The sequence below is a fragment of the Brachypodium distachyon genome, chromosome 1 (genome assembly GCF_000005505.3).
Source record: "Brachypodium distachyon strain Bd21 chromosome 1, Brachypodium_distachyon_v3.0, whole genome shotgun sequence".
In the NCBI taxonomy this organism is placed as follows: Eukaryota; Viridiplantae; Streptophyta; class Magnoliopsida; order Poales; family Poaceae; genus Brachypodium; species Brachypodium distachyon.
In genome coordinates, this window is record NC_016131.3 from 55,130,746 (window position 1) to 55,156,007 (window position 25,262).

General features: G+C 43.7%; 3 protein-coding genes across 3 annotated transcripts; 2 read left to right on the plus strand and 1 right to left on the minus strand.

Moving 5' to 3' along the window:
- Positions 1-1,860: 1,860 nt before the first annotated feature.
- Positions 1,861-6,159, minus strand: LOC100823427. Its single transcript, XM_010231747.3, has 10 exons — positions 5,596-6,159; positions 5,447-5,494; positions 4,485-4,553; positions 3,911-4,093; positions 3,709-3,828; positions 3,545-3,598; positions 3,087-3,163; positions 2,939-2,994; positions 2,760-2,863; positions 1,861-2,660 (listed from the first exon to the last, which is right to left on the minus strand). Exons 1-10 carry the CDS (start codon positions 6,157-6,159, stop codon positions 2,202-2,204), a joined length of 1,734 nt encoding a protein of 577 aa, XP_010230049.1. The 3' UTR covers positions 1,861-2,201.
- A 1,444-nt stretch (positions 6,160-7,603) lies between these two features.
- On the plus strand, positions 7,604-9,031 carry LOC112270220. The gene is made up of 3 exons (XM_024458144.1): positions 7,604-7,882; positions 8,033-8,140; positions 8,852-9,031. Exons 1-3 carry the CDS (start codon positions 7,772-7,774, stop codon positions 8,942-8,944), a joined length of 312 nt encoding a protein of 103 aa, XP_024313912.1. The 5' UTR covers positions 7,604-7,771; the 3' UTR covers positions 8,945-9,031.
- Positions 9,032-22,753: 13,722 nt separating this feature from the next.
- On the plus strand, positions 22,754-23,811 carry LOC104581708. Its single transcript, XM_010230017.3, has 2 exons — positions 22,754-23,166; positions 23,257-23,811. Exons 1-2 carry the CDS (start codon positions 22,960-22,962, stop codon positions 23,644-23,646), a joined length of 597 nt encoding a protein of 198 aa, XP_010228319.1. The 5' UTR covers positions 22,754-22,959; the 3' UTR covers positions 23,647-23,811.
- The last annotated feature ends 1,451 nt before the right edge of the window (positions 23,812-25,262 follow it).

Here is a 25,262-nt window from a genome sequence, read left to right on the forward strand (position 1 = left end):
ACAATATTATTATGTGCCGGCATCCTGGTTCTTGAATGCGTGCATCCAGATTCCAGCACAGTTATATCCCCGATGATTTATTCACTCTGGAGAAATTCAGAGTTGTACATGGGAACATGCGCTCTCGGCTGCAAAAGCCAATTCTCAGAATGTAAAAAAAGTTCACACATGTCTTCTATGCATTTTAAAATTCTCGTGTAAAAAGGGCTAGTTTTGTGACCTCTGTAAAAAGACAAATTTAGTGCTAGATTTCTATGGCACTGGAATTCATTTTCCGTTCAGGGTACAAAAATGCTTTGTTTTTTTAATGAAAATTTAAAACCGCATAAGACATAGTAATATTTAAATGTGTCAGTGTTTTCGAAATAGTTTGGCACTTTAAAACATTTTTGTGATTTTATTGTTTGTATGAGGAGTGCATGCTCTCCGAAGATGTAAACCCCAAGCTGAGTTGTGCGTGAAATTTTTAATGCCTGGGTGGAAGAAGACCTCCGCAGGGATATTTTTGCCGAGCCAGACCCCGATAGCCACTCAAAAATTGAACAAATGCACACAGCCCCACTCCCAATGGTGGCCTGCGCTGCTTTTCAGTTTCATCCGGCACTCCCCGGCCCCCCCCCCCCCCCCCCCCCACACGCCAGCCCCCTGTGATTAGGGAGCGGCTGGGTGAGTTTTCAGCGCCGGCGCCCCCATTTGACGTTTGGGGGCCTTTAGGGGGGGCGGCTGGAGATGCTCTTAGGAGTTAGGATACAGTTGACGTCTTGATGATAGAGGTGGTCTTTTGGCTCCGGGTTGTACCTACACGCATCCCTAGGAAGAAGAAATAAAAATAGAAAATATTGAAATAGGTCAAAAATTTCTGAAAAAATAATGATGCACATGTTCAAGTCTATTTTGGTGTCATGGCAAAAAAAAACATTTATAGTACTCTAAAAGAGCAAACATTTCAGTGCTATATATTTCTGTTTTTCTTTTTGCACACCGTCTCATATTAAGTGATGAAATATTACATGTATCTAGATGCTTTTCGAAAAAATATACATCCATATTTAAGCAAATTTGAGTCAGTTAATATGGGACGACGGAGGGAGTATCATAGAATTGACACTAGTGATTTTGTTTTATTTTTTTTTCCACCCCGGGAGGAGCATATGCTTTGGTCCCTTCTCCCTTGTCTTCCTTTCAGTGTGCACCCGAGAGCCGACCCTTGACGTCCGACTGTGTACAAGTTTTGTCCATTCCACATGGTGGCTAACTGATGACAAAGTTGAAGCAACACCCAGGCGGCCAGGCCGGCCGGACAGATGGAGCTCCTACAATGATGAATTGAGGCCATTCGTGCTTCCACAAAGTGAATCGATCGAACGCGAGATCAACTCGCAACTCATTGACGTATCTCGTATTATCATGGCAAGGCGATCCACGTACAACACTGCTCGGAGCTTGCCATCCAACGACTTTTCTGACGGGCGCGCAACCCAAGCCTGGAACCACGGCTTCAAATCGCCGATGATACTTGCACACTCGATTCTAGTGCTAGGAAGGTACTCATGCGGATATAAAGTGAAACGGCATAGTAAATTTTTTAAGACAAATTGATGTTCAACTTCTTGACACGACATGGAATGGAACTGCACAAACTCTCTTATAGCACATCGCAGTAGTAAATCGAAATAGCACTAGGTTATGATTCTTAAGAGAGAAAGTGCAAACTTAGATTATCATACATGTACCACACAGGATATACTAGACAGAAAGAACCACAAAGGGAAAAATAAATGTGTACCGAGGATAACATATATACATCACGTATGATTATGAAGCAATCACAGAAACTAATCAAAATGAACGTTTTCATCCTTGTATGAAAACCGATCAATTTATTAGCACCAGCAGTTCGTGTCAACACAAGTTGAGCACAAATGAATGTGATCATCACAAAAGAACCAGCCAACGATACTACACACGTTTTTCTTCCTTGCCACACTTTTCAGGCAAAGGGAGCAACTAACTGATCAATCCATTGGCCACCAGAAGTATATGTGCCCACAGAAGAAAGAAAGAAAGAAAGAAAGAAAGAAAGAAAGAATGCACAAGTATATGCCCCTACCAGCTTCATCAGTGTATGCCTAATTCTCTACCAACTAAACGATCTGCAAAACGCTTCTATTCGTAGGCAGCAGACCAACTCAACTACTAATCTAGCGAAATCTCTTGGTTTTCTGCATCAAGACTTGGTTTTCAGTCTGAGCAGGCAAAATCTCTTGGTTTTCTGCATCACGATCTTGGCTTTCAGTCTGAACAGGCAAAATCTCTTGGTTTTGTGCATCGAGATCTTGTCTTTCGCTCTGATCACGAAAAATCTGTTGTGCATTGAGAGCTTGGCGTTCAGCCCGAGCAGGCAAAGTCCCTTGGCTTTTTGCATGGGGATCTACTTCCTCTTTGGGCTTAGGAGGACCCAGGTAGAGGATGTCATAATGGTTGCCGGTGAACAGCAATGTCACACGCGCAAGGGGGACTCCAAAACAGATGTAGATTGGTTGAGCATCTCCTACATCGAACGGCAGCAATGTGAGGGGCACCTCAAACGCGCTTGCCAAGGCCCTCATTTGAACAATGTCCGCCCACTCACGACGCCGAGTAACGTGACGAAGACACCACTGTTTGTAGAGAAATGGGTCAGGCAAAAGTGACCGTGATGTGTCATGTATTGGAAATTCAGTACGGCGTAGTGCAAGGGAAGAGATGCTGATACTCACATCTTCCAAACTGCAATTTTGTCCAAGACCAGCTATATGCGGTTCATATTCCTCCCTGTCCGAGCATATCTCGATAGCTGCTAATAATCTGAGGAAAACAAAAACTGACCAACAAAAGGTGTCAGAAGTATGAATTAGGATGACCTGAGGTGAAGATAAATTGAAGGAGTGTATCTCACTGTCTTCTGTTCTCTCGTAAGTGCTGAAGAACTCGAGAAGTTTCTGCTTACGGTGGCTGAAAAAGAGGCATGTTAGGTCAGTGAGATGGAAAGCATCGGGCCACACAACACTTTACTGGAATTGCAGAAAATGAGACATATGAAAAACCTGTTGGTTGATGGTCTGAAGTTGAATCTGCCTCGACTCTTCCAGCGCATTATTTTCTTTATCAGCTTCTTAAATGCCTGAAAGAGACAGTGAGTTGATAAATCGTATTTTGGTAAAATTGCATACAGCTGGCATTTTGCACGTACGAAGGAGTTTAAATGGAAGGCTATACCTTCGGTTACAGTAGTGCTTACATAATATTGATATTCAGTAACAAGATATGAACAAGCACAACTAGGATAACTCGCCTGAGAAACTTCAGTTATTATAATCTACTTTTAAGGATGAAAATTATTTAGGGACAGAGTAGTGAGATGACTACACCATGAGAATATTTGTGTGCTTCACGCTGTCACATTAGTATTGTTCCATTGAAAGTAAACTTATCTTTAGCTGCTTTTTTGTTACAACAATTGGGTTGTTGTTAAAATTACAATAAACTTTGAATTTGAGCTTACGTCAACAGGGTGAAAACTGTAAGGGCAGGCCACTACTGCAAAGAAATTGTGCATCTGTTGCAGATGATAAAACATGATAGTGAGACTACAAGATCCATCTTGAAATGTACTGTAACTTGAAGTGAATCGTCCCTTACAAGCTGTGGAGAAAGGTGGGAACTTACTTCGTGGCTCCTGGGAAACTCAGAGGCCCATACATAACGTGTATGTTGGATAGCCGCCCTTTCGGCAATAGCAAGGACACGCTGTTCCTCATATGTGTCTTTCATATCAATAACTTGCTCCTGTTGTGCATTGGTATCAACAAAGAGAGTTAGATCACAGAACATGCATCATATACCAAGGAACAGAGAGAAGGGAAATTACAAGGTAGGAAAATATGAAGCTCCTGTAGAAACACTCCCCATCTCCTTCCACTGTCCTAATTTTTGAATACTTTTTATGAAGGATCATCAAATTCACCGGATCCTTTCGTCTTTCATGCCAATGGTTGACAAGGCGGTCGAAATAATAATTAAGGACTTGACTTGCATTGGTGGTGGACATTGTCTGCACCGTACACACAGACAAGGTAATTTAAGTTACACTGATTAGAACAAGCAGAGATCTAAAACGTGATAAACATATTTCAGTTTTCTGGTTTTCACGTTCTCCGGACATGATTGGAACCATGTCAGAGTTGAGTTCGACGCTAATTGGTTGTTGTTGAGTAAACATATGAAGCGTTTCATACACTCAACAGTACAAGGTCTACTGGTTCCATCACAATCCAGGGTTAATGCATGATTTATTCAGACAAGAAACATTCCATGCAAACAGTTAGTTGTACAGGAGTCATGAATGTCCACAGTACCATGTGACCTAGGATTTTGATCCTGACATTTCACAGATTTCCAATTTGAAAAATTATCAAAGGGCAAAGGCTAAAAGGAACTCAAACCTCGTAAGCCACATGAGGTATCTCTGAAGGTCCTGCGGAATTTTGATTGATTCCTCCTCTACAGAAAACCTTTTCCACACGAGAATGGGTTAAGATCCATAAATCTTGCCAAAATTAGAATCAATTGTACAGAATGGACATCAACATCAAACATTTCAGAATAAAAAAACAGGGGAATATGAAATGTCGGGAATTTCTGTAGAATTTCGGAATCAAACAACTGGTGCTCCCAAAACATCTTAAATGAATCAACTATTTACGTGATATTATGTTTTGATCCTTCCGAGCCAGTTTTTCAGGTACCAACCAAGCAAACTTTGAAACTTCTCGACCAAATATCAGACTAAGCGGTCAGTGATTTGGCATGTGAATGGCCAATGATCTACAAAAAGCATGTGCAGTCCCAAATAAGCGTATACACTAACTGCGGCTATAACACCATTCATTTACACTGAAACCTCGCACATTTGGCTTCCGGATTTCTTGCCAAAATATCACCACAAACACTGATGAAGACATGATCCCATGAAGACAAAAATAAACAAGACATGGTCCCATTATTTCCCCACATTTTCTCTCTAGGTCGATAGCCTTTGGCAATAAATAACAACACGCATGAATCATCGTCATAGTATTTTTTTCCCCGACATTTAACACTGCCATGCATATTCAAGTTTTTGACAAACCCCAACAAGATCGTCACGTGTCTCTAAATTCCATACAGAATCACAAGAAGAGCTCCGAGTAATAATCAGGAAGTGCCTATTCCAGGCGTAACAACAAGTCAGATTAACAACCGCTCGGAATTTCATCCCCACTAATCTAAATCGCTACCAAGATTCCACAGGCAACTTCAAGATCACAGTTCCACGCTCCGAACACAAACAATGGCACAAGAATGCACGGAAAAGAGCCAATGATCACAAAAAGAGAGAGGAAGAAACAGAAGATTCAGGCTGCACCTTGTTCTTGCTGTAGTCTACAACCTTGCGCAGGAACGTCTTCTTGGCCTGAAATCAAGAGACAGCTCAAGTCGAACTCGCATAACTCGAAGAAAAAACAGAACAACGTACGCCCCCGCGACACCGCAAGCAAAGCCACGCGCCATCACCTGCTCCCTGCCGCCGGTTCCCGGGGAGCTCAGAGGAGACCATTCCGTGGTATTTTCCGGGGAAGGAGTTTTAGCGATCCCCTTGCCCTTCCGTTCGTCCCTCGGCGGAGACAGGCTCGCCTCCGGAGGAGGAGGAGGAGGAGTTTCCGCGGCCTTCTTGCCCTTCCCGTCGTCGTCCCCCGCCGTACCGGAGGACGACGCCTCGCCGTCGTGGGCGCCTCTGATCAGCACGCCGCTCCATCCCGACCGGGGCCGGTCGATGGTCACCTCGGAGAGAAGCAGCGGCGGGCGTCGTCGGGAGCGCTGGGAGGTCGGGGCATGGGGAGGAAGCGGCGGGCGTCGTAGGGAGCGCGGGATGGTCGGGGCGGAGGGGGGTGCCGGCGGAGAGGGGGAGGCGGCGGCGACATTGCCGCCGCCGTGCTCGGCTGCTGCGGCGCTCGGCAACCCAGTAGTAGAGGCGGGGTCCTCGCGTTGGGCTTGGCTTTGCTGCTCATCGGCCCGTGCTTCTTGGTTGGGGTCGTTCTTCTCGTCCGGGTCGATTCCTGAACCGGACCCGGGTTCCATCGCGGCCGGGGCGCGGAAAGGACTGGTTTGGGAATTCGGCTTAACCCGAGGGCGTTACGGGGGAGCTTGTGAATGGACCTGGTTGATAATGAGTCAAAGGATGGGTGGTTATTTATAAAGATTGCATTCGTTGTGATTTGTGAAAGGCTCGATGGGTCTTTGTTTTTTTGACACAAGGCTCGATGGGTTTGGTACTTTGGTTAGTTATCGCAGCGTTTTTTCCTCTAAAAATAAATAAATAGGTACCGAATGTTTTTCTTCTTCTTCTAGTTTTACAAGTCTTTTCCAAATTTAAATACTCTGTCCAACAAAAGATGTGCTAAGTTTATCAAAATTTGAATATATCTAGACATGACTTAATGTATAGATGCATTCAAATTTAGGCAAATTTGAGACTACAAGACGGAGGAAGTAAAGGAATTCCGGCAGCCTAAAGTTGCACATTAACGAGAGCAAAACTGTAAACGATAGAGTTATGCAATTCTAGCAAAATGCCACCACAACTTTTGCTCCATAAGGCAAGGCGCTGGGTCAGAGTTTCAATAAAATAAATAAATATGGTTGTGTGCATCCGAGAATGCAGAGATTGAGAGGTCTATTTTTCTAAACATAATCTAGGATTGCAAGCCTGAGAATGTCGTTGTGTTCTAGCGCTGCTTATGGCGATGGTGCCTAGTCACCTTAACAAAGAGTGGCCCTGATTTCCTCGTGCCTTAGTGATTTTCGTTTCTCCTTAGCGACAATGTGAGTGATTGTTCATCTGATGCTTGATGATTAATTGGACTACAAATATCAGATACTCCGTATTCCAAAAGCTGAAGTGCGAAAAAAGATCACTGGAAGTGGAATCAGAATTCAGATTGTATATAAAATTTCGAAAACAGATGTCAGTTGATTAGGGTCATGCCATTGAGAAGACAAAAATATTGATATTTATGTACGAGAAATATGCACCTTCCGATCCATAAAAAATGTCTCAGATTCTGTACTAACTTAGTACTAAACCTGCGACACTTATTATGTATCGGAAAAAATAATTTTTACTAAATCATCGACATTTATTATGGATCAGAGGGACTACAATTTGAAAGCACAAAGCAATAAGGGCTCATATGTGCAGCAAAAAAATACTGTAGGTGACTAGACGGAGAGGACTAGGTTGGACCAACACCACGAACACGTTAGCACGAATCTAAACACAGAACCAAACGGTCCTAAAATCGACAGGAACTGGAAAAAAACACCCGCGTGGACGCCAGCAAAAACGGAAAAGAAATAGGACTATGAACCAGTACACAATACAATAAGGTTTTGGCGTTCTTGGTAAAAAAAAAAGGTTTGGCGTTATTCAACCAAATCCGATTAAGTTCGCCCCAAGAGCTACAAGTCTGTACGGCTCCTTCGCTGTTGATTAATTAGCCGCTCGTGTCCTCTTTTCCTCGCCTCCTTGAGTCCTGAATTTCCTGATCGTCCCCTGAAAAACAAACGCTAGTCCTTACATATCGACCCAGCCCAGCCAAGCCCAGCCTGCCGGCATCGCTATCACCGTTCTTCGTCGCCGTGGCATCGCGTCCCTGCCATCTCCGCATTCGCCGGGCAGCCTGCCGCCACCATGAGCCGTGCTGACGCCGATATGTACGCTGCTGCCTGCGCCTCAGGTGCCGTGGCGGCCACGTTGGGAAACATTGTTAGTACTTTTTGCGGAACCGGGACCGGAGGCGAAGTGAGTAGACAAATTGGATCTATTCTTCTCGCATTGTGATTATTAGTTCAGATTTTAGGAATTTTTCTAAAAGTTTATATCAATATATTCATATTATGATAATTGTGGATTTTGTTTGCACGACGGATCCCTGGGGTACCCTACTTCAAGCTTAATGAAATCAGTGGTATTGCTGCTGCCGACGCCTACTACAACAATGATGAAATTGATGAGATCAATATCTTTGCTGCCTATGCCGGTGAACGAGTAGAAGACAAGGTGAATTCTTCGGCGGAAAACCTTTTTTTCATCAAGATTTATATTTTTGTTCTTGGACATGCTCATATATCTATGGACTACTATGTAATTTAACATCTTATCGAATCCAAGCTGCAAAACAACTCTTGTTAGTTCAATTACACTGAATCTCTCGTAAAACAATTATGATTTATCATGTTGAAGAAGTTACTATAAAAATAAACTATGCAACAAACCGTTAAGTGGCAAGCCAATGCACTCGGTATTACCCTAAATCGTGAAGTCACAATAAAGAACATCTAAGCACACATTTTTATATTATTTGTAATCTCGTTTCGTTTACTTATTTATGGAATTTAGTGCTACATGGTTATATTGATATTAGATCGATAAAGTCTTTCTGAAATATAGAGCTTGTTGATGTTTCTAAATGTGTTAATGTCCCGTGAGTGTATACATCCACCCATTGACTAATAATGTAATATAGTATACACAACTACCAATCTGAGCTAACTGACTGATCATCTATATAAGTATGATTAAACTATGATCATTAGAGCACTGATTAATTTTGTTATAAAAAGTTTTAATTACGTTAGATTATTTTCATTTTCTTCTCAAGTTTGACGTGTCACTGCTAATGGATATAATTTATGTCTGCTCTGTAAAGACCTAATTGGAATTTTATACTATATATCTCATTGTTATTGACTTTTTATTTCACTTTTACAGAGAAATAACAACTGGTTAAGCTACTTCATTCTGGCATTTCCCGTGATGATAGCCATCGTTTCAGTATTTGTCGTTGTGTTTAGAGCTGTTTAGTATTATTATGGTGTCCAATAGTAGTTTGTTGACTACTCCTTGGATTTCTTAAAGATCAATGCCACAAGAGCCATGCATGTATGCATTACTGACAGCTTCTAGTGGATAAACTTTTCTTTCTTCAGATTGTGGGACACTGCCACCCACCACCACCCTGAATATATGTCAAATATAAAATGATTAATAACTCATGTGGAGTTGCTGTTAATTGAAGGATATATCTGTATCAAAGGTATTCTAGATGGTTTTCATGATGGTCTCCATGCATACGGCACGAATACACGTGATCGGTTTAACTAATAATTCAACGTAAAAAGATTTAACCCTGGCAAGACAAATGTCAACAGGACAGAACTAACCAGATTATAAATTCCAAGGTCCTCTTGGCACATGCGTACTGGGCTGCTCGCATAGCACGCTCTCATCCAATCGCTCACCATGCGTTACTGTCAGTAGTTCTAATCCTAACCACTCACAGTGTCCATTAACAAAAGGAAAGGATTCAGTATGAGATCTCAAAATGTGCGTAAATAAAGCTTGACAAGAAAATACCCATTCAGCCAAGAAAATGGAAGAAAGAACCAAACCAGGAATCCAAGAGAAAAGCAACTAAATGAACAAGATGACAAACTGCTGATTTAGAAGTGGCAATCAAGAAGAAGTGGATCACCGACGGGAGCGGCTTATACGGACCAAGGCCTTTACATGTACTAGTGCACGAGAGAGCTATCAGTTCAAACTGAATCATTGTTTGATATGATAAACCTGTATTGAAATTGAGAAAATCTGAACCTCTCGCTCCCTTTCATGATATGAAAACAAATGCAGGTATTCTGCACTGCACTATTCTGAACGGGATGGAACACATACATTTGACCATTTGACTAGAAAACAAGCATGTTCAACAAAAAGAAGTTGGTGTTTTGACTCACAACTCAACTGAAAAAGAGCAATCCTGAATAGATGATGATTTTAAATTGCCGCCGTGATGGAATCCTAGATTCATTAGTGCAAGCAATTTTGAGAAGAACACCACACCTGATGAAAAAAAATTGACAGGACGCTGACTTCTAAAAAAATATTAATCAGTGAGCTCAACTTGTTAAGACATTTCTGGGTGCATTCTCTATGGAATCCCATATTCTGTTTATGGATTCCGCACACCAGTTTTGTTGCACGTGCCAACTGCCAAGGTATTCTCCACATTACCTTCTGTTTCCATGCATTCTTTGCTTGCATTTGTTGCATCTTTTTTCTGTCACAAAGTGTACCGCTGTTTGAGGTCAACGTATGTTCATGTATGCCCAAGTGGAACATAATGGTGCAATGCGTAGAACTATCGCATGTTAATAGCTGATGTTTGATTAGCCTGGCATGGAGGAACAAGAGAGAGATGCATGTAATGTAACTCATCCGCGGTACTCTGTTTCATCAAGTGACCTCAGAAATTTTCAAATTCTTTATGCAAAAAGGAGAAATATTGGATATGATGGATCAAACTAACAAGTTTCCTTGTGCCAAGCGAAAACAATTCCAAACCAAACCATTTCCTTGGATGTTCAGTGACTAATATGATTTGACATATTAGATGACGAATATCTAAAAAACTCTGGAATAATATGGATTGACATGTATCCATGAAAGTCAAAAAATTATTACTTCTTAGATGAATGCACAATTGATCTAGAGTGTATAGATAATTTTGTTGTTAGATATTACAAACGCTAGAATATCTCACTAGGATATCAAGTTCTATAAAAGTGACATATATGGAAGTATAAATAGTGTCATTTTTTATAAACAGTTATTAACGAACTCAATTGAAACTCCATCTCTTTCAGTCACTTTGTTTAAGAAAAATTGCATTTATTGACACTATTTTTCTTTTGTGAAAGAAAAAGTCTCGATGCTCTACTCAATTATTTGTGATCTCCAAACACACCTTCAAATTTGAAATAAAACAAGGACTGGAATTTAGTAACAACCATAAATTAAATATATAGAAGAAAACAAAACGATCATTAATTCAGTGGTAAAATTGAAATTATGCACGTCTTTGTGCGGAACTACGCACGTTATGTAAAATCTTGGATGTTCAGTGACTAATATGATTTGACAAGCGACTTGACTCACTAATGGTTCAATTTAATTTGACAAGTAATTCCGGCCGGAGAAAGCAACTCTTTTTTATCATCCCACAATTTTGTATTCGTGACAGTTTATGCTTATTTAATATTCAATTCACAGTTAAAATTAACGAAGTTAGTTAAAATTAAACTTGATTAGCTTAAACAAAGCCAAAACCACAAAATAGCTTAGCGAGAGAAGACGTCCACGGTTAAACAGTCTATTCTGGCGTGGAACGGCGGAAAGCGAATGAAGATATCCTGACGCACTGCAGTCACCAGGCGGCGGGCCAGCTGCTGTTCCCGGTCGCCACTTGTCCCAAGCCGACCGTGCCCGTAGCCATTGGGGGACAGGATCAGCCACGCCTGCTGGATCCTCTGCGGCCTCGGCCGCGCAGCACTGCAAGCACTCGGGCCACATGGCCATTCCAGATCCGAGGGCCATCGTGCTTCATTGTCGATCGAATTCCCTGCAACCAACTCCGCGGAATGCATTCCCGTGGCAGACACATCTAAGGCTTTGGCCAATCAGGCCAGGCAACACAGGAGATGACAGGCCACGGATCCGCAGCCTGTTTCAGTACTCACGCGGTCGCTGAACGCAAAACGACACATGTAAGTACTTATTTTTAGCTTGCGCAGAGAAAGGATGTTGTTTCTTATTTTCTTGTCTTCCGGTCCAGTTCAAAGTCTTGCACGGCTAAATTTGCCCCGTTTGGTCGTATGTGTATACAGGCTGGTGCTATATTAAATTAATTCATAATTGGTTTGCTTCTTCTCCATAGCACTTCATTCAACTACTGTCTCCTAATTTCAGAATGAAGCAAACCAGATACTACTTACTCCGATTACTAAAAATGCCATCCATTTTGTACTAACTGGGCGACACTTTTTATGGATTCGAGGACTCTGTATGTAACATAGAAAACACTATATTACTCATAACTCCCAACTTGAGGAATATACAAGATACACAAACCTTTTTCAATAACTTGATCAATTATTTGTAGTCCCTCTACAACAAGTATCATCACAAAACAATTGCCAAAACTGTCCAGTACAATTTCTTTGTCCGCACTAAAAACTACTAAAATTCATTTTCGTAGACATGCCGGACAAGGCCGACCTCCTCCGTCCTCGATCTGAAACCATTACATAATTGACGAAACTTGGCTATTTTTACGCCACCAGCCGAAAGATGGCCTTTCTCAAGCATGAAGTGTGTCCAGATTAGAGTAAATTTCACAAAACCACTACTCTATGGGCTACGTTTTCACGGAGCTACCATCTCAGGGGTTTGCATCAGTTTGCCACTACTTTAGGGTTAATTATTTTCAGTTTGACCAAACCTGGTTAAGCAATTTGACAGCAAAACTGACATTTTGGGGCCACATCTAAGGTCTTTGCCATTCTCAAAAAAACCCTAACCTTTTTCTCTTTTGCCTTACCCCTCATCTTCTTCCCACGGCACACCTCCTCCTTCTTCTTCCCACCTCATCCTCCTCTGTTCCCCTCCCCCGGCAGCAGGCACGTCCCGACATCAGCGAGCACCACCGCCCAGAGCACCGGGGTCCAGGCGACCGCGAGCACCAACACAGCAGCCGCGGTGCGGGCGCGAGCCGGCGGACGGCGCGCCGGTGCAGGCAAGCGGGCGCGGGCTGCAGGGAGCGCGGGCAGGCCAAAGCGGCGGCACGGGCAGGCAGCGCGTGCGGGGGCAGGGAGCTTGGGCAGGCCAACGAGGGCAGGCGGCGGGCGCGGGCAGGCCGCGCGGGCAACCGGTGCGGGTGCGGCAGGCAGCGCGGGCAGGAGGCGCGGGCACGGACCAGCGGCACGGGCAGGAGGCGCGGGCGCAGACCAACGGCGCGGGCCGGCGGCTCGGGCAGGCAGAAGCAGCAGCGGACGACCACCTCCTGAGCCGGTGAGGTGGCAGCCGGAGCAGGGGAACAAGAAGGGGGCGGAGGAATTAATGAAAATACAGGAGGCTAAATTGATAAATTGGCCGCCAGATAGGACCTTACATGTGGCCCCAACATGTCAGTTTGCTGTCAAATTGCTTAAACAGACAGGTTTGGACGAACTGAAAATAATTACCCCTAGAGTAGTGACAAACTGATGCAAACCCCTGAGGTGGTAGCTCCGTGAAACCCTAGTCTCTAGAGTAGTGGTTTTGTGAAATTTACTCTCCAGATTACAAAAGAGGATGTTCTCTAATTGTGAGATTGTCCAATAATGAATGATAGTGATCAACAGCACATCTCAGTAAAGTATTCGAGAAAAGCATATCTCTGTAAAAAAAATGATGAATAGGAAAGGTAAACATCCATGATATAGACGTTATTCAAATATTTGCCAAGGGATTACCAGTGTAGCTGGGATTCACTTGGGACCTTTTTTGGGAGTCAACGAGTAGTATGCTGTTTGGCCAGTTAAGAGGATGGCTCAAGATTCGAAGGGGCAAAGTGAGATTTCAGAGTCAACATGTTCGACTGCCTTTTCTCTTGGGTTCATGTATAGCGAGTTACTGCTTATTGACTAATATAGGAGGATATTATGACAACAATTTTTGCAGCAACGAACTGAATAGCAGAAGCTATTCAAACTGATGTTGAAAGCCACACAATCCTAGATTTGCAAACATGGTTTTATCAGAATAGCAGAAGCTAAAAATGGACAAAGGTTTCATCAGAATGAAACACATCAGATACCCAACCCAATTAGAAATTTTTGTCACCTAACATGCTCGTCACTATTGACCCTCATGGCCTCATCACTACCTATGCATAGGTTTCCAGTTCTGCCATATAGGTCCTTTACAGTGCCGATTCACAAAAGCGTTTGATCAAATAATGCTATATTTCCATTTAACCTGAGCTTTTTAAACCAGACAATTAAATCTATGTAGACCTGTCTAATTCTCGAGACATACATTTCGCCGTGCCAATTCACAAAAGTGGAGTGTCAAAACATAACTAAGTTCCCCTCCATAACACAGAAGTTGAGTGGCAAAACCCCTCTAAGTTTCCCTTTAGAAAACACAGAAGTTGAGCAATCATCTCTGTCAAAATGGATCAGGAGATACATGATTCCTCGGTTATGAAAAAGTGAATAATCTGAAGAGAACAAAAATATGAATAAACGAGAAGAAACGCAACACTGTAGTTAGCTTGCTAAGATTTACAAACAAAAAATAACTCAAGCAATTCATTCCGATTTACATCAGTGTACAAATGAGGTCATGTGTTGCACACACTGCAACAAAATGATGGCATGTGCATCCTCAATCGATATGCATCACATTCTCTGCTTAAGCTTCGTTAATGAGCATAAATTAGGATAGGGAATCATATGATACATGACGCGCAGCCTAAGCATCATGATGTATCATGGTCAGGTTATGAACAATGGTGAGATAAATCTGCAAGGTATTTTATCAGTTGATCATGAAGTACCACATCAACTTCCAAACGGAAGATAACACAAGCCACTTAAAAAAGAAGTGTAACATTTAATCCAAGACACCGGAATCATCAAATAGGGACCAATATCTCATAGCAGCAATTCAATCGTTTGAATTTAATATATGCTCAAGTGTTCCAACTAGTAAAATCAGTGTTTTTTTTTAAAGGGGAAGAGTCCCCGGCCTCTGCATCAAGCGATGCACACAGCCATTGGTAACATCAGTGTGATTTGCAACTCCTAGTACTCATGAAATTGTCCTAGACCCTATGATGAATATGTAAAAGAACCACAGTACCTTTTTGTGAAACGCCTCACAAATTAATTTAGCATTGTAGAATGGTAAAAAAAACATTAGCATGCTGTTTCGTAATCAATTTAATCGATCCAAACTTGATTAGCTGAAGACAAAGCCAAAAAATAATTCAATGTCGAAAGCCAAGAGGAGACGTCCTGGTTGGCGGTTAAACGACCTGTGTGGAGACTAGCTAGTAAGTGTGCACGTGCACGCAGGTCCTAAAATGTCAAATAAGTCCGACAAATATGTAATGCTTAATTATAGGTCTCTCTAACTTGGCAGTGGCATTTTCAGCGTAATAACGGTTCGTCGTGGGGTATGTTGGTTTTTGTGCGACCGGAGAAGTCCGAGAAACTGGTCTTTCTCCCCACAACCCACTTTGCAATATGATTTGGAGGGGCTTCCGGGAGGAGCTGAGTAGAAGTTTTCTCTTCTTTTAGGCTTGAGCTGCCTGAGACCTAGAAGCTGGCATGTTTCCTTAATTTTAATAGGGGTTGGCCATTAACTAAGGACTATCTTTAATGTAGTCTATGCTGTCATCCCTCGACAGGAGTCTACCTCGTTTGACCAATCCTGTTGCCCTCCTAGCCAATCCTCTTATTCGGATGAGTGAATTTCATTTATGACCCCATATTTTAAGTTTTGTGACGCAATCTACCTCATTTTTTGGAATTTCTAAAAATTTACACCATTTAAAAGCAAATCGTGTGACACAAAACACCCACGTGTAAAGTATTTTTCTCCATTTTCCACGAATTATGACAGATACTCATCAGCCCTAGTTGCGCATGCCAGTGGAGTCGAGGGGGACGTGGAGGAATGGGTGGAGCGTGGTGGCCACGTGCGATCTTTCTTGCCACGGCGTTCTGTCATCTTTCTTGCCACGGCCAGACGGCGGCGGTGGACGCGTCCTACAGGGGATCTTGGCGTCGTCGTGTTCTCCCCACTCGATGAGGATTCCATGCGCCACAGTGCCTGCCTCCTCGCCTTGCCTCGGCTCCATCGTCCCGATCTTGCCTGACGGCGAGCTCCCAGCACAGCCGTCATGCTTCGTGAGATCGCCACGCCTCTCTCGTCATCTATCCGACACCCAGTAGTGCCTCGGAGCCATGTCCCACGGTATCAGCTACCACGTGAACCTCTTGCACAAGCCCGTCTCGCCATAAGGCCATGAAGGAGTGACCTAAGCAAAGCGTGCATATGGAGGAGCTGGGCGAGGAAGCTCAACGCTGCTCTTCGGAGGCAGGAGTGCAGATCGTGGAGTACTCTCTTCGTTTCATAAAGATTGGCACAAATTTGAACTAGAGCTAATTCAAATCCGTGCCATTCTTTATGGAATGGAGGGAGTATTTCATAAGGAGACTCTGCTTTATACGTCAACAACTTGATCTCACCGCAATCCCATCCCATAGGCACGGGTGATCGACTCAGGAGGATGCACTACGTGTTCAACATGGTCACCGAGTCCCAGTTCTCGACGTTGTGGTGGCCGTGCAAGGACGATGGCCCAGGCGCTGCAGGCCAGGGTATTCTAGAAGCAGCTGTTTTTCATCTGGACGATGCCCCGCGATTTGCCGTGGAAACATTTAAACCAAATGTATATTTTTTTAAATGAACTAAACTAATGGGAAACATGTAAAAAAAGAGACGAAGAGGATGTGGAGACACCGGCCGAATTGTTTTTAATGTTTTTTTGGCCTAAAACAAATATATAAGTAAATACTTAAAATTATTAAATTAATAAGAAACATGTAAAAGATGTAAAATTTGAACCTAAATCATAACGCGCGTACGGTCGTAATTTCGTCGGTGCGCATGACCGATTGAAACACGTCCGTCCTCTACAGATTGTCAGATTCCATTACGCTGGCCATGCGCTGAGCAAGTTTGATGTGCATGCATGCATGATATACAACATGGAAAATTGTTAGGAACACACCAGAAAAAACTTCACACGAGAAACGTCACACAGGATAACATCAGCTTAATAAAGTTGATTTTAAAAGCTGAAAATGTTTTATATCTCAAACCGTTTGTTTGATGCACATTCTGTTTTCACCGTTGACCTTGTATCGATGATGGCTTCAAAACTCGATCGCAGTTAGTTATGTTTCGACAAACTTTTTTTCGAACTCATGTAATATGGGTGGTTACTTTAACAAGTTCATGCAAAAGTTACCACCATATTCTGGAACAAGTTACCACGTGGTGACTTGTTAGTAACACCGTGGTAACTTCATGTAATATGGGTGGTTACTTTAACACACAAATTACAATCAATTTTTGTATGAGATAGCCACATGGCATTTTGTTGCTAAATAATATGGTGGCTACTTCATATATTATTAGGTGATTAATTTAATACACAAGTTACCATCAATTTTGTACGAGATAGCCACATGGCATTTTGTTGCTAAATATGGTGGCAACTTCATATATTATTTGATGGTTATTGTAATACACAAGTTGCCATCAAGTTTTGTATGACGTAGCTACATGGCAATTTGTTACTTAATATGGTGGCAACTTCATATATTATTGGGTGGTTACTTTAATACACAAATTACCATCAAGTTTTGTATGACGTAGCTACATGACATTTTGTTGCTATACATGGTGGCAACTTCATATATTATTGGATGGTTAATTTAATTCATGAATTACACCATACTTTTGTACGAGTTTACCGCACGGCAACTTGTTACTAATACGGTGATAACTTCATAATTATTGGTTGGTTATTCTAATTCACAAATGACCATCATATTTTGTATAAGGTTACCGCATGGCAATTTGTTACTAACACAGTGGTAACTTTATGTATTATTGGTTGGTAACTTTTAAGACATGAAAAATGTCATCAAAATACACCCACATTGGATCTACTTGTGAAGAGCTCGTTGAAACAAAACTGACCATGAAGACCAAACATAAATCAGGCACATCATTTAAGAGATAAATCATTTCAAAATTTTGATTTCATAAAGATTGTCAATGATAATCATCATTTGTCCTTTAGTGCATGCATGCAAAATGGTCCGCACATGCACACATGCATCAATCTTTTACTGGTCTCGGAATCGTACGCACATGCGGACATTAGCGCGACCAGTCACGCATTAGGCCGGTCCAAATTTGAATTGAAGCCAATCATTAGGCAACCGGCGGCTCCCTTTGTATCTAGAGGGGAAGAGGTGGACGCAGTCGGAGATGAATATGATATGGAGGATTCTTTGCAATACTGAGGCTCAGAAATCTTTGCAATACGAAGCCAGGAGGCTCGGAATCAGGAATGTGAGCATGGTGTGGTACAAAGACTGATTCCACCGTTCGATTCATGGACCAGTCAAACACCTGAATTGATGCCACATAATACCAAATTCAAAGGTAAATAGCGCATCATGGGCTGATGGCAACATCGCATCATAGAGTATACTCTGTTTTTTTTTGACAGAAAAATATAGTGCTCTGTTCTTAACTGAAATACACATCCATTTAATGGAATAAAACTTTTCTTGTTTGTTGAATATTGCATCACACCCCCGGTAGAAAATACAGTGCATCAAACTATGCCCTGTACTAGTTTTGGTGCATTTGGTGAGGCATTTTCTTACATATCCCTAATTACTCTTTATGGAAGGCACTTTGATGAAATATATTCAGACAACAAAGAATAGAGGCAATTTTAGGAGAATGCCTCAATTTTTTAACAATAAAAGTAGAAAAAATAAAAAGCCTACAAAACTTTGGACGTCAAACACATAATAAAGATAATGCATCAAATGATTTCTATACCTATCTTAAAAAGTACCAACCGTTCCCTTCCCTTCACCACACGTTTTCGTCGTCCGTCGAACCCACGCCCTGATTCGTACGCTCGCGGCGCCCCTGGCTCAATCCAGCAGGCCGACTCGAACATGAGTTGCGGAGAGTACGGAAACGATATCATGGAAGCCGACTCCAATGCGTGAAACGAGATCAGAGAAGCTGACTCCAACACGAACTGGGACCAGTACTGACTCATCCACCCATTGTTTTGGTCAGGAGAGCCATCAACGCATTCAACAAACTGGTGGGGGGATAGTGGGGTGAGATGAGGAGTGAGATGGGCAGGTGACTCAACCGGCAGAGGGATACAACGCAGAGCGTCGGCGGTGGGAGAGGGCGCCGCGCGCCGGTGAGGGGGCAGGGAGAGGGCCCCACCCGTCAACTGGAGGAGGCGACGTGCCAACGCTGCAGAGGCGAGGCGATTCCGGTGGAGTGCTGCTTAGGGAGGGCCGAGCGCCGATGCAGGCAGCGAGGCAACGCGCATAGCTGCTTCCGGCTGAGGGCTGCTAGGGAGGGCGAGGTGATGGAGACACGGGATGCTTCTGGCAGAGCAACGGGGGAGAAGGAAGAACGGCGTACTGGCGGAGGACAGGGTTACGTGCGGGAGTAGATGATGGGGCTGTTGGGCTAGGGTTTTAATGTTGTTGGGCTGGGCCGAAATTGTGACAGCTTAATCCTACTCATACATGTTTACTCCAATTCATGAATATGACAAATAAAGCCCACATGTCTAGACCGGGTACGCGGGTACGGGACTTTCATTACCAGAACCAGACCCGCTAGACCTGTCGGGTCCAACATTTTACCATTTGTAGACCCTTTGGGTATTTTCTTTTACCAAACCCGTATGTTAATCGAGTCAAGACCCGTCGGGTTTGCGGTTCTCGGATACCCATTGCCCTCCCAACAGGTGAGAAGACTCGATGCAGTGCTGTTATTTATTTTAAGTTTATTTTTGGGTTTTTCATTGAATGAACGGTGTTGTGTTATACTCCCTCCGTTTCTAAATACTTGTCGTGGTTTTAGTGCAAATTTAATTTTATAACACAACACCGTTCATTCAAAAATATCTATTGTTCTTTGTAATGGGGGCATTTACAAAAACAGCTACTCCCTCCGTCCAATAAAGTATGTCTCAACTTTGACTAATTAGAATAAACTTTTCATAACTAGACATAGTAGCATAATCGGAATATATCTATTGTTCTTTGTTTGATTAACATCAAAAGTTGTATATATGAGGCGTGGCCCGATGTGCGTTAAATATGACATTTACACCTCACTCTTCTCAACCATCATTGGAATTCGGCGGCATGGACCAACTTGCAAAGTGGTAGTGACGGCCATCGCGTGCCTGTCATGTTAAGAAGGAGCATCACGTTTTGGAGTCCCGCACCAAACAAACAAGTTTAAATAAGGCGACAAAGATTAGAGACACACGAAATGGGGGGCTCAAAAGGGTGAAAAATGGCGGCGCCGGCGGCACCAAAGTGGAACAACGATGAGAGTACCTTGCTCACCCATCGTCAGCTTTTGGCGGCGTGATGCCCGCAGCCACCTTTCAAACTGGTCGTGAAGACCATCGTGTGCCTAGGCCGTGGCAACGTACGGACATTCCGCTAGTAGTTATAAAAAGGACGGTAATCTATAAAATTCCCATAGTAATTTATTGAGGCAATTTCGAGAAAAAATAAAGCCTTAAAAAATCTACAGTATACTTTTTTTTCACAAATGCCCTTTGTTTCGACTTTTCTCAACAATTACCCTTCCACCTATTTAAGGAGGCAGCCCCACCGTGGTCCCGCTCGTCGCCGAGCCGCCGCTGTGCCAGTGCTCCCGCCCGCCGCCGAGCAGCCGCTGTGCAGTGCTCCCGCCCGCCGCCGAGCAGCGTCCGTAGAGACTTCGCCGCCGTCTGAGATCCCTCCCGCCGCCAATCCGCCGCAGCAGAGAGTTCGCCTCTGTCTGAGCTCCCTCCCGTGGACGCCGTCGCTGAGCTCCCGCTCGTCGTCGAGCCGCCGCCGTGCTCCCTGCGTCGCCCCACCCGCCTCAACGCCACCTCGGCCTCCCTCGTCTCGCTGGTCCTCACCTCCACGCCCAACCTCTCACGCTCCTCCGCCTCCGGTGCACCGAGCCTCTTCGACACCTGCGACTTCGGCAAGTCTCTCTCGGGCTTCGACCGTACGGGACCTTAACCGCGCCAACTTCTTGCTTGATTGGCTTCTTCCCTAGCGCCTGAGGTGCAGATTCTTCCTCCTCTCTTTTCCTGGTCGATCTTTTTTGATTGATTCCTTTTGTTTTGTTCATGACATTGCACGCACACGAAGTGTTTGTGTTATTGCTTGTCTGGCCACCGGTAGTTATACACCTTGTCGTCCAGCAATTATACTGTGCAGTATGTTATTTGTGAAATTGGACTGCTGTAATAAGCAGTGGTGAATTTTGTCTACCATGGATTAGCTCTTCCGACTGTATGTGCATAAGTTTATTTGTGGAATGAATGGTTGTGAGCGGTTTTGGCATCAGGTCAGATTGATAGTTCCATGCGCGTCCCCCAGGCTTCCCCCCCGCTGCCCTCCCTGTATAGCCCTTTGGAGCTCCTTTGTTGCCTGCTTGTACTTGCTCTTCTTGCGCTTTCATAACGTTGGCTGTGTTTACATAACGTTTTTAATCAGCCAGTACTACTAGTTTACTGGTGATAATACTCTTGCTGCCTAGATGCTATTTACATCTACGGTGTCTAAAGGTAAAACTGTTGATCCCTGCAACCCAAATACCCAATCTTATAGCATGCGAGTCCAGGCTCAAGAAAACTGGAGCAGATTGAACTACACACAATTTTGCATTTCATGAAAAACCAGTTGTACTCTTTCATAAAAGAAGCACAGGTAAGTTAAGCAAAATGGAGTACGTATGCTGATGGTTCAAGAATCTGATGGCCGGTTCTTCTCTGGTAGGTGGCAAATATGCTTTCAGGAAAGGCCAACAGGCCAAGCAAACAGATAGAATAGGAGGCTTAGTTAACATGTAATCTCTGGTTCGGCCATAGCTTGTACGTGAGAGAGGAAGGAAAGGGAGAGAGCTGCTGTGGTTGCTAGCTTGTACGTTAGTTGCTTGTGTTGTTCTTGTTTCAGAGCATTTCTTTCAAAACATCTTTTTTCGTATCATTCTTCCAGAGCAATGCTCTTTTCATATGCAAATATGACATCAGTTTCATGATGCATAGCATGTAATGCACTAGAAGTACTAGTCTCTGTTTTGCACAATTTAATTTTGCTGGCTGTGTTTTGCTTCAGATCGGTCTAATTTCTGCCTTGTTTGTTGTGTTAATTTCAGCACAAGCTACAACTTAACTTCAGCACCGGCAGTGGCGATGCCTACAACTTCGGCTCAATACTAAGGTAGCTCTTCACTTGCTTCAACCAGTCCTTCCAAATACTCAGTTTGACAATTTATCTGGACAGAATTTGGTTTTGTTGTATGTGTATTACATGGACTTCCTGTAAGCGTATCACATGGACTTTTGTTTTATATGTTTTAATGTAGCAAACTTTCCAAGTTTACTTCCTGCAAGTGTATTGCATGGACGTTTGTTTTTGTTTTTTGTATTCAGTCATACATATACATTAGTACGCTTCGTTTGTTGATGAAATCAACATGTTCGCTTAGACAGTGAATTCACTCAGTATTCTGAGAAAGATCATTTTCAGACTTATAGGTAACCTGTTTCGTTTTATCTATTTTGTTGAGCATTTGGTTTCTTTTTGAATTTTAGAAGTTACAATTTGTTCCAACGCCTGACCTATAATGTCATGATAGTCTTGTATTATCTTTTGGATTATATGAAGTCTCGTGATTTATGAAATAGTTTATGTTTGGATTATAACTTTCGAAATATTATTTGCAGTGACTTTAGGATTTCTTCCGCCGCCACTCTGGTATCTCTTTGATGAACGCCAGTTGCATTGGAAGCGAAGTTATGGCTAGTGACCCCAGTCCATCACCGGAAGAAAATGCTGTCCGGACATTCGTTACGGATTCAGTGGGCTGGGGCGCAAGGTTGGCTACCTCCAAGGCCCTGGATTTTGCAGACAGGCCCTTGAGTAACACGAGTTTCTGATCCGGATCCTCCAAAACCTGTTATCGAACGACAGTACGCAGATGCTTTGGTCGGAGGTGCGATCCCTGTTGATCGTGCAGCAGAAGCCGCCATTAAGGGAGCTAAAGCAGGGATTGTTTTCTTAGAGCCTCGCCTACGTCCGGACAGCTGGCCACGCTTGACTGGATTCGAATTTATCGAGTACAAGTTGATGCTACAGAAACTTGAAGTTGCTGCCTCATCAGCTGCGATATCTGCTGTATATTCTCTCGCAGCTCTACATGCAAGGATTAAAGAGGAGAATTCTGTAGATGAGTTGGTTTTACTGGATGTTCGCTTAACAGCTCTCGTGGTTTCTATCACGGTGCGACAAGCCTGTCTAGGAGCATTCACAGAAATGCAAGCACCGGCAGCTAATGTGAGTGTCGTGTGACATTTTTTTATTTCGTGCAAGTTTTTTCACATGTTAGAATAATTAGGTTGTAACAAAATTTTACCTTTGTTGCAGGTCAACAGATGGTCAGGTTTACTCGTTCCCATTCTAGCCGCGTGCCTTCCTACCGCTTCCGCTGCCTATCCTCACCTTTTGAACACACCACATTGGACTGTGTTAGTCTTCTACAGCATGCTTCTGGTACTGATTATTACCCTGATTGTTGGCGTGGCTGCAGTAGCACCTTTCCACTGGAAGTGCAGCCCAGAAGCAATTAGTCGTCATGCTACATTTCTATCTTTCTTATGGATAATAGTTTTGGGAACATTGGTTGTGTGTACCTTGTTACCCACCTGGCCTCTCCGTGCTGGCGCTGTCGCGATTGGATTTGTAGCTGTCGCTATTTTGGCTGTCCTCTGGTTGTATAGCGGGCAGCGCACTATAGGTGATTCTGTTCATGAGTGATTACCATTTTGCTCGCATTGAGAAGTTTACGGTAGCATTGTAGATATTTAGGGAAGACATAGCATATCCGAACGTATTCTGATATGTGGATCTATCAATAGGTATTGCATAATGGACAAAATAGACTATTATATTTGTTCATGATTTTTGGATGTATTTCTCGTACACTATTGTTGATGATGTCATATTTAGTAAAAATGGACTAGTAAGCTAACTGGTCGAGCATCAGGTTCACTGGTTCATCGGCATTTTCTGATTTAGGAATTTGTAGTTCACTAGTTTGCCGGTAAGCTTTCTGGTTTGCCAGATTTTATTTTTTTTGATTCCACGAATTTATATTTCACTGGTTCACCGGTATGTTAACCAGATAAGCATCTGGTTTCACAAATAGAAATTCCAATGCAATATGTTTAGAGGAGATTCCAAGGTGAAATTCATGAAATTGTACCACATGTATTTCTCTAAATGGGGTCACGTGGAGTGTGCAACGTCATACCTGAAAAAGAACGAGGATTAGGGAGCACGGATGGCCGCATGGAAGCTGACTTCTGCCTATGCAGTGAGCATTTTCTTTTTCCATTCCCCTTGTTGACATCTTCTCGATATTTTTTTGAAAGCAGCTTGGTACTTGGATCGATGCACACACTTCATCAATTAATTCTGTAGATATCAGTCAAAGCAAGGTTTAATGCTTTGTGATCTCAGTGTATGAATCTCAAAGAGCCCAAATTTGCAATAACATGTAGACACCAGGTGACAAAAATAACATCTATTTGTCGCACCAGTGGCACCCGGGGTACCACCGCTGCGCGACGCGTGGGCCCCGTTCCTGAGTTCCCGGGAAGGTTTCATCCCGGGCGGCGTCTATATGCAGCTCGGCAAGCTACCAGCCCAGAAGGCGCTAGCGGGGCTTCGGGGAGTATTCCCGCCTGGGCACCTCTCGGGAAGCTGCTTCCCGGGGAAGGTTCCCGGGTGCGCTGGGCCCGGGTGCTTCCCGGGGGTCGACTTGCCGGGACAGGGACTTCCCGGGCGCATGCCCCCACCTCAAGCGTGGGGCCCAGCGGCCAGATCAACAGCGCCACGCGGACGCGTGGCGGGCGTGGGATGCGCGGTCCCACCAGGAGCAAGGAGTAAGGCGCGCGGCTCATTAAATGAGCCGACCGACGGGGCGTTACCCGTCCGATCAAAGGAGCAGTGGCTGTCCAATCCTACCCTAGGGTTTTAGACCCCTAGCGGCGGAGGTGGCACCCATGCACGCCACCAGCTCACCGGGGGGAGTTGTATGCCTCCTCGCCCGACACTTGTAGCTCATGCACCGTGGCACCTATGGCATCTCCTTGAGTATAAAAGGAGGACCCATGCCAACGGACAAGGGGTTTCGGAAAAAAGGTTTAGAAGGTTGGCTGGCTGTTTCGTTGGAGTTCTGGTTCAGCACAAGACTAGTCAGCTTCAGTAGACGGTCGGGCTGAGTTCGACCAGCTAAAAAGAGCTAGCAAAGAGTGGTAAGGAGTACCTGGCCAGTGAGGGTAAGCCCGGGAACTCACACGGCAACTTGTACACATTTGATCCTAAACCAATATCAACCCCGACAAGCAGGACGTAGGGTTTTACACCTC

What these genes read in the sequence shown, in the direction of transcription:
- LOC100823427 (XM_010231747.3), bottom strand. Translation starts at nt 6,159, where the DNA reads ATGGAACCCGGGTCCGGTTCAGGAATCGACCCGGACGAGAAGAACGAC. An exon ending in TAGACTACAGCAAGAACAAG is followed by an intron (nt 4,554 to 5,446) that starts GTGCAGCCTGAA and finishes CGTGTGGAAAAG; the next exon opens with GTTTTCTGTAGAGGAGGAAT. An exon ending in GCTTCATATTTTCCTACCTT is followed by an intron (nt 3,829 to 3,910) that starts GTAATTTCCCTT and finishes AATGCACAACAG; the next exon opens with GAGCAAGTTATTGATATGAA.
- LOC112270220 (XM_024458144.1), top strand. Translation starts at nt 7,772, where the DNA reads ATGAGCCGTGCTGACGCCGATATGTACGCTGCTGCCTGCGCCTCAGGT. An exon ending in GAACCGGGACCGGAGGCGAA is followed by an intron (nt 7,883 to 8,032) that starts GTGAGTAGACAA and finishes CCCTACTTCAAG; the next exon opens with CTTAATGAAATCAGTGGTAT. An exon ending in GTGAACGAGTAGAAGACAAG is followed by an intron (nt 8,141 to 8,851) that starts GTGAATTCTTCG and finishes TCACTTTTACAG; the next exon opens with AGAAATAACAACTGGTTAAG.
- LOC104581708 (XM_010230017.3), top strand. Translation starts at nt 22,960, where the DNA reads ATGCTACAGAAACTTGAAGTTGCTGCCTCATCAGCTGCGATATCTGCT. An exon ending in TGCAAGCACCGGCAGCTAAT is followed by an intron (nt 23,167 to 23,256) that starts GTGAGTGTCGTG and finishes CCTTTGTTGCAG; the next exon opens with GTCAACAGATGGTCAGGTTT.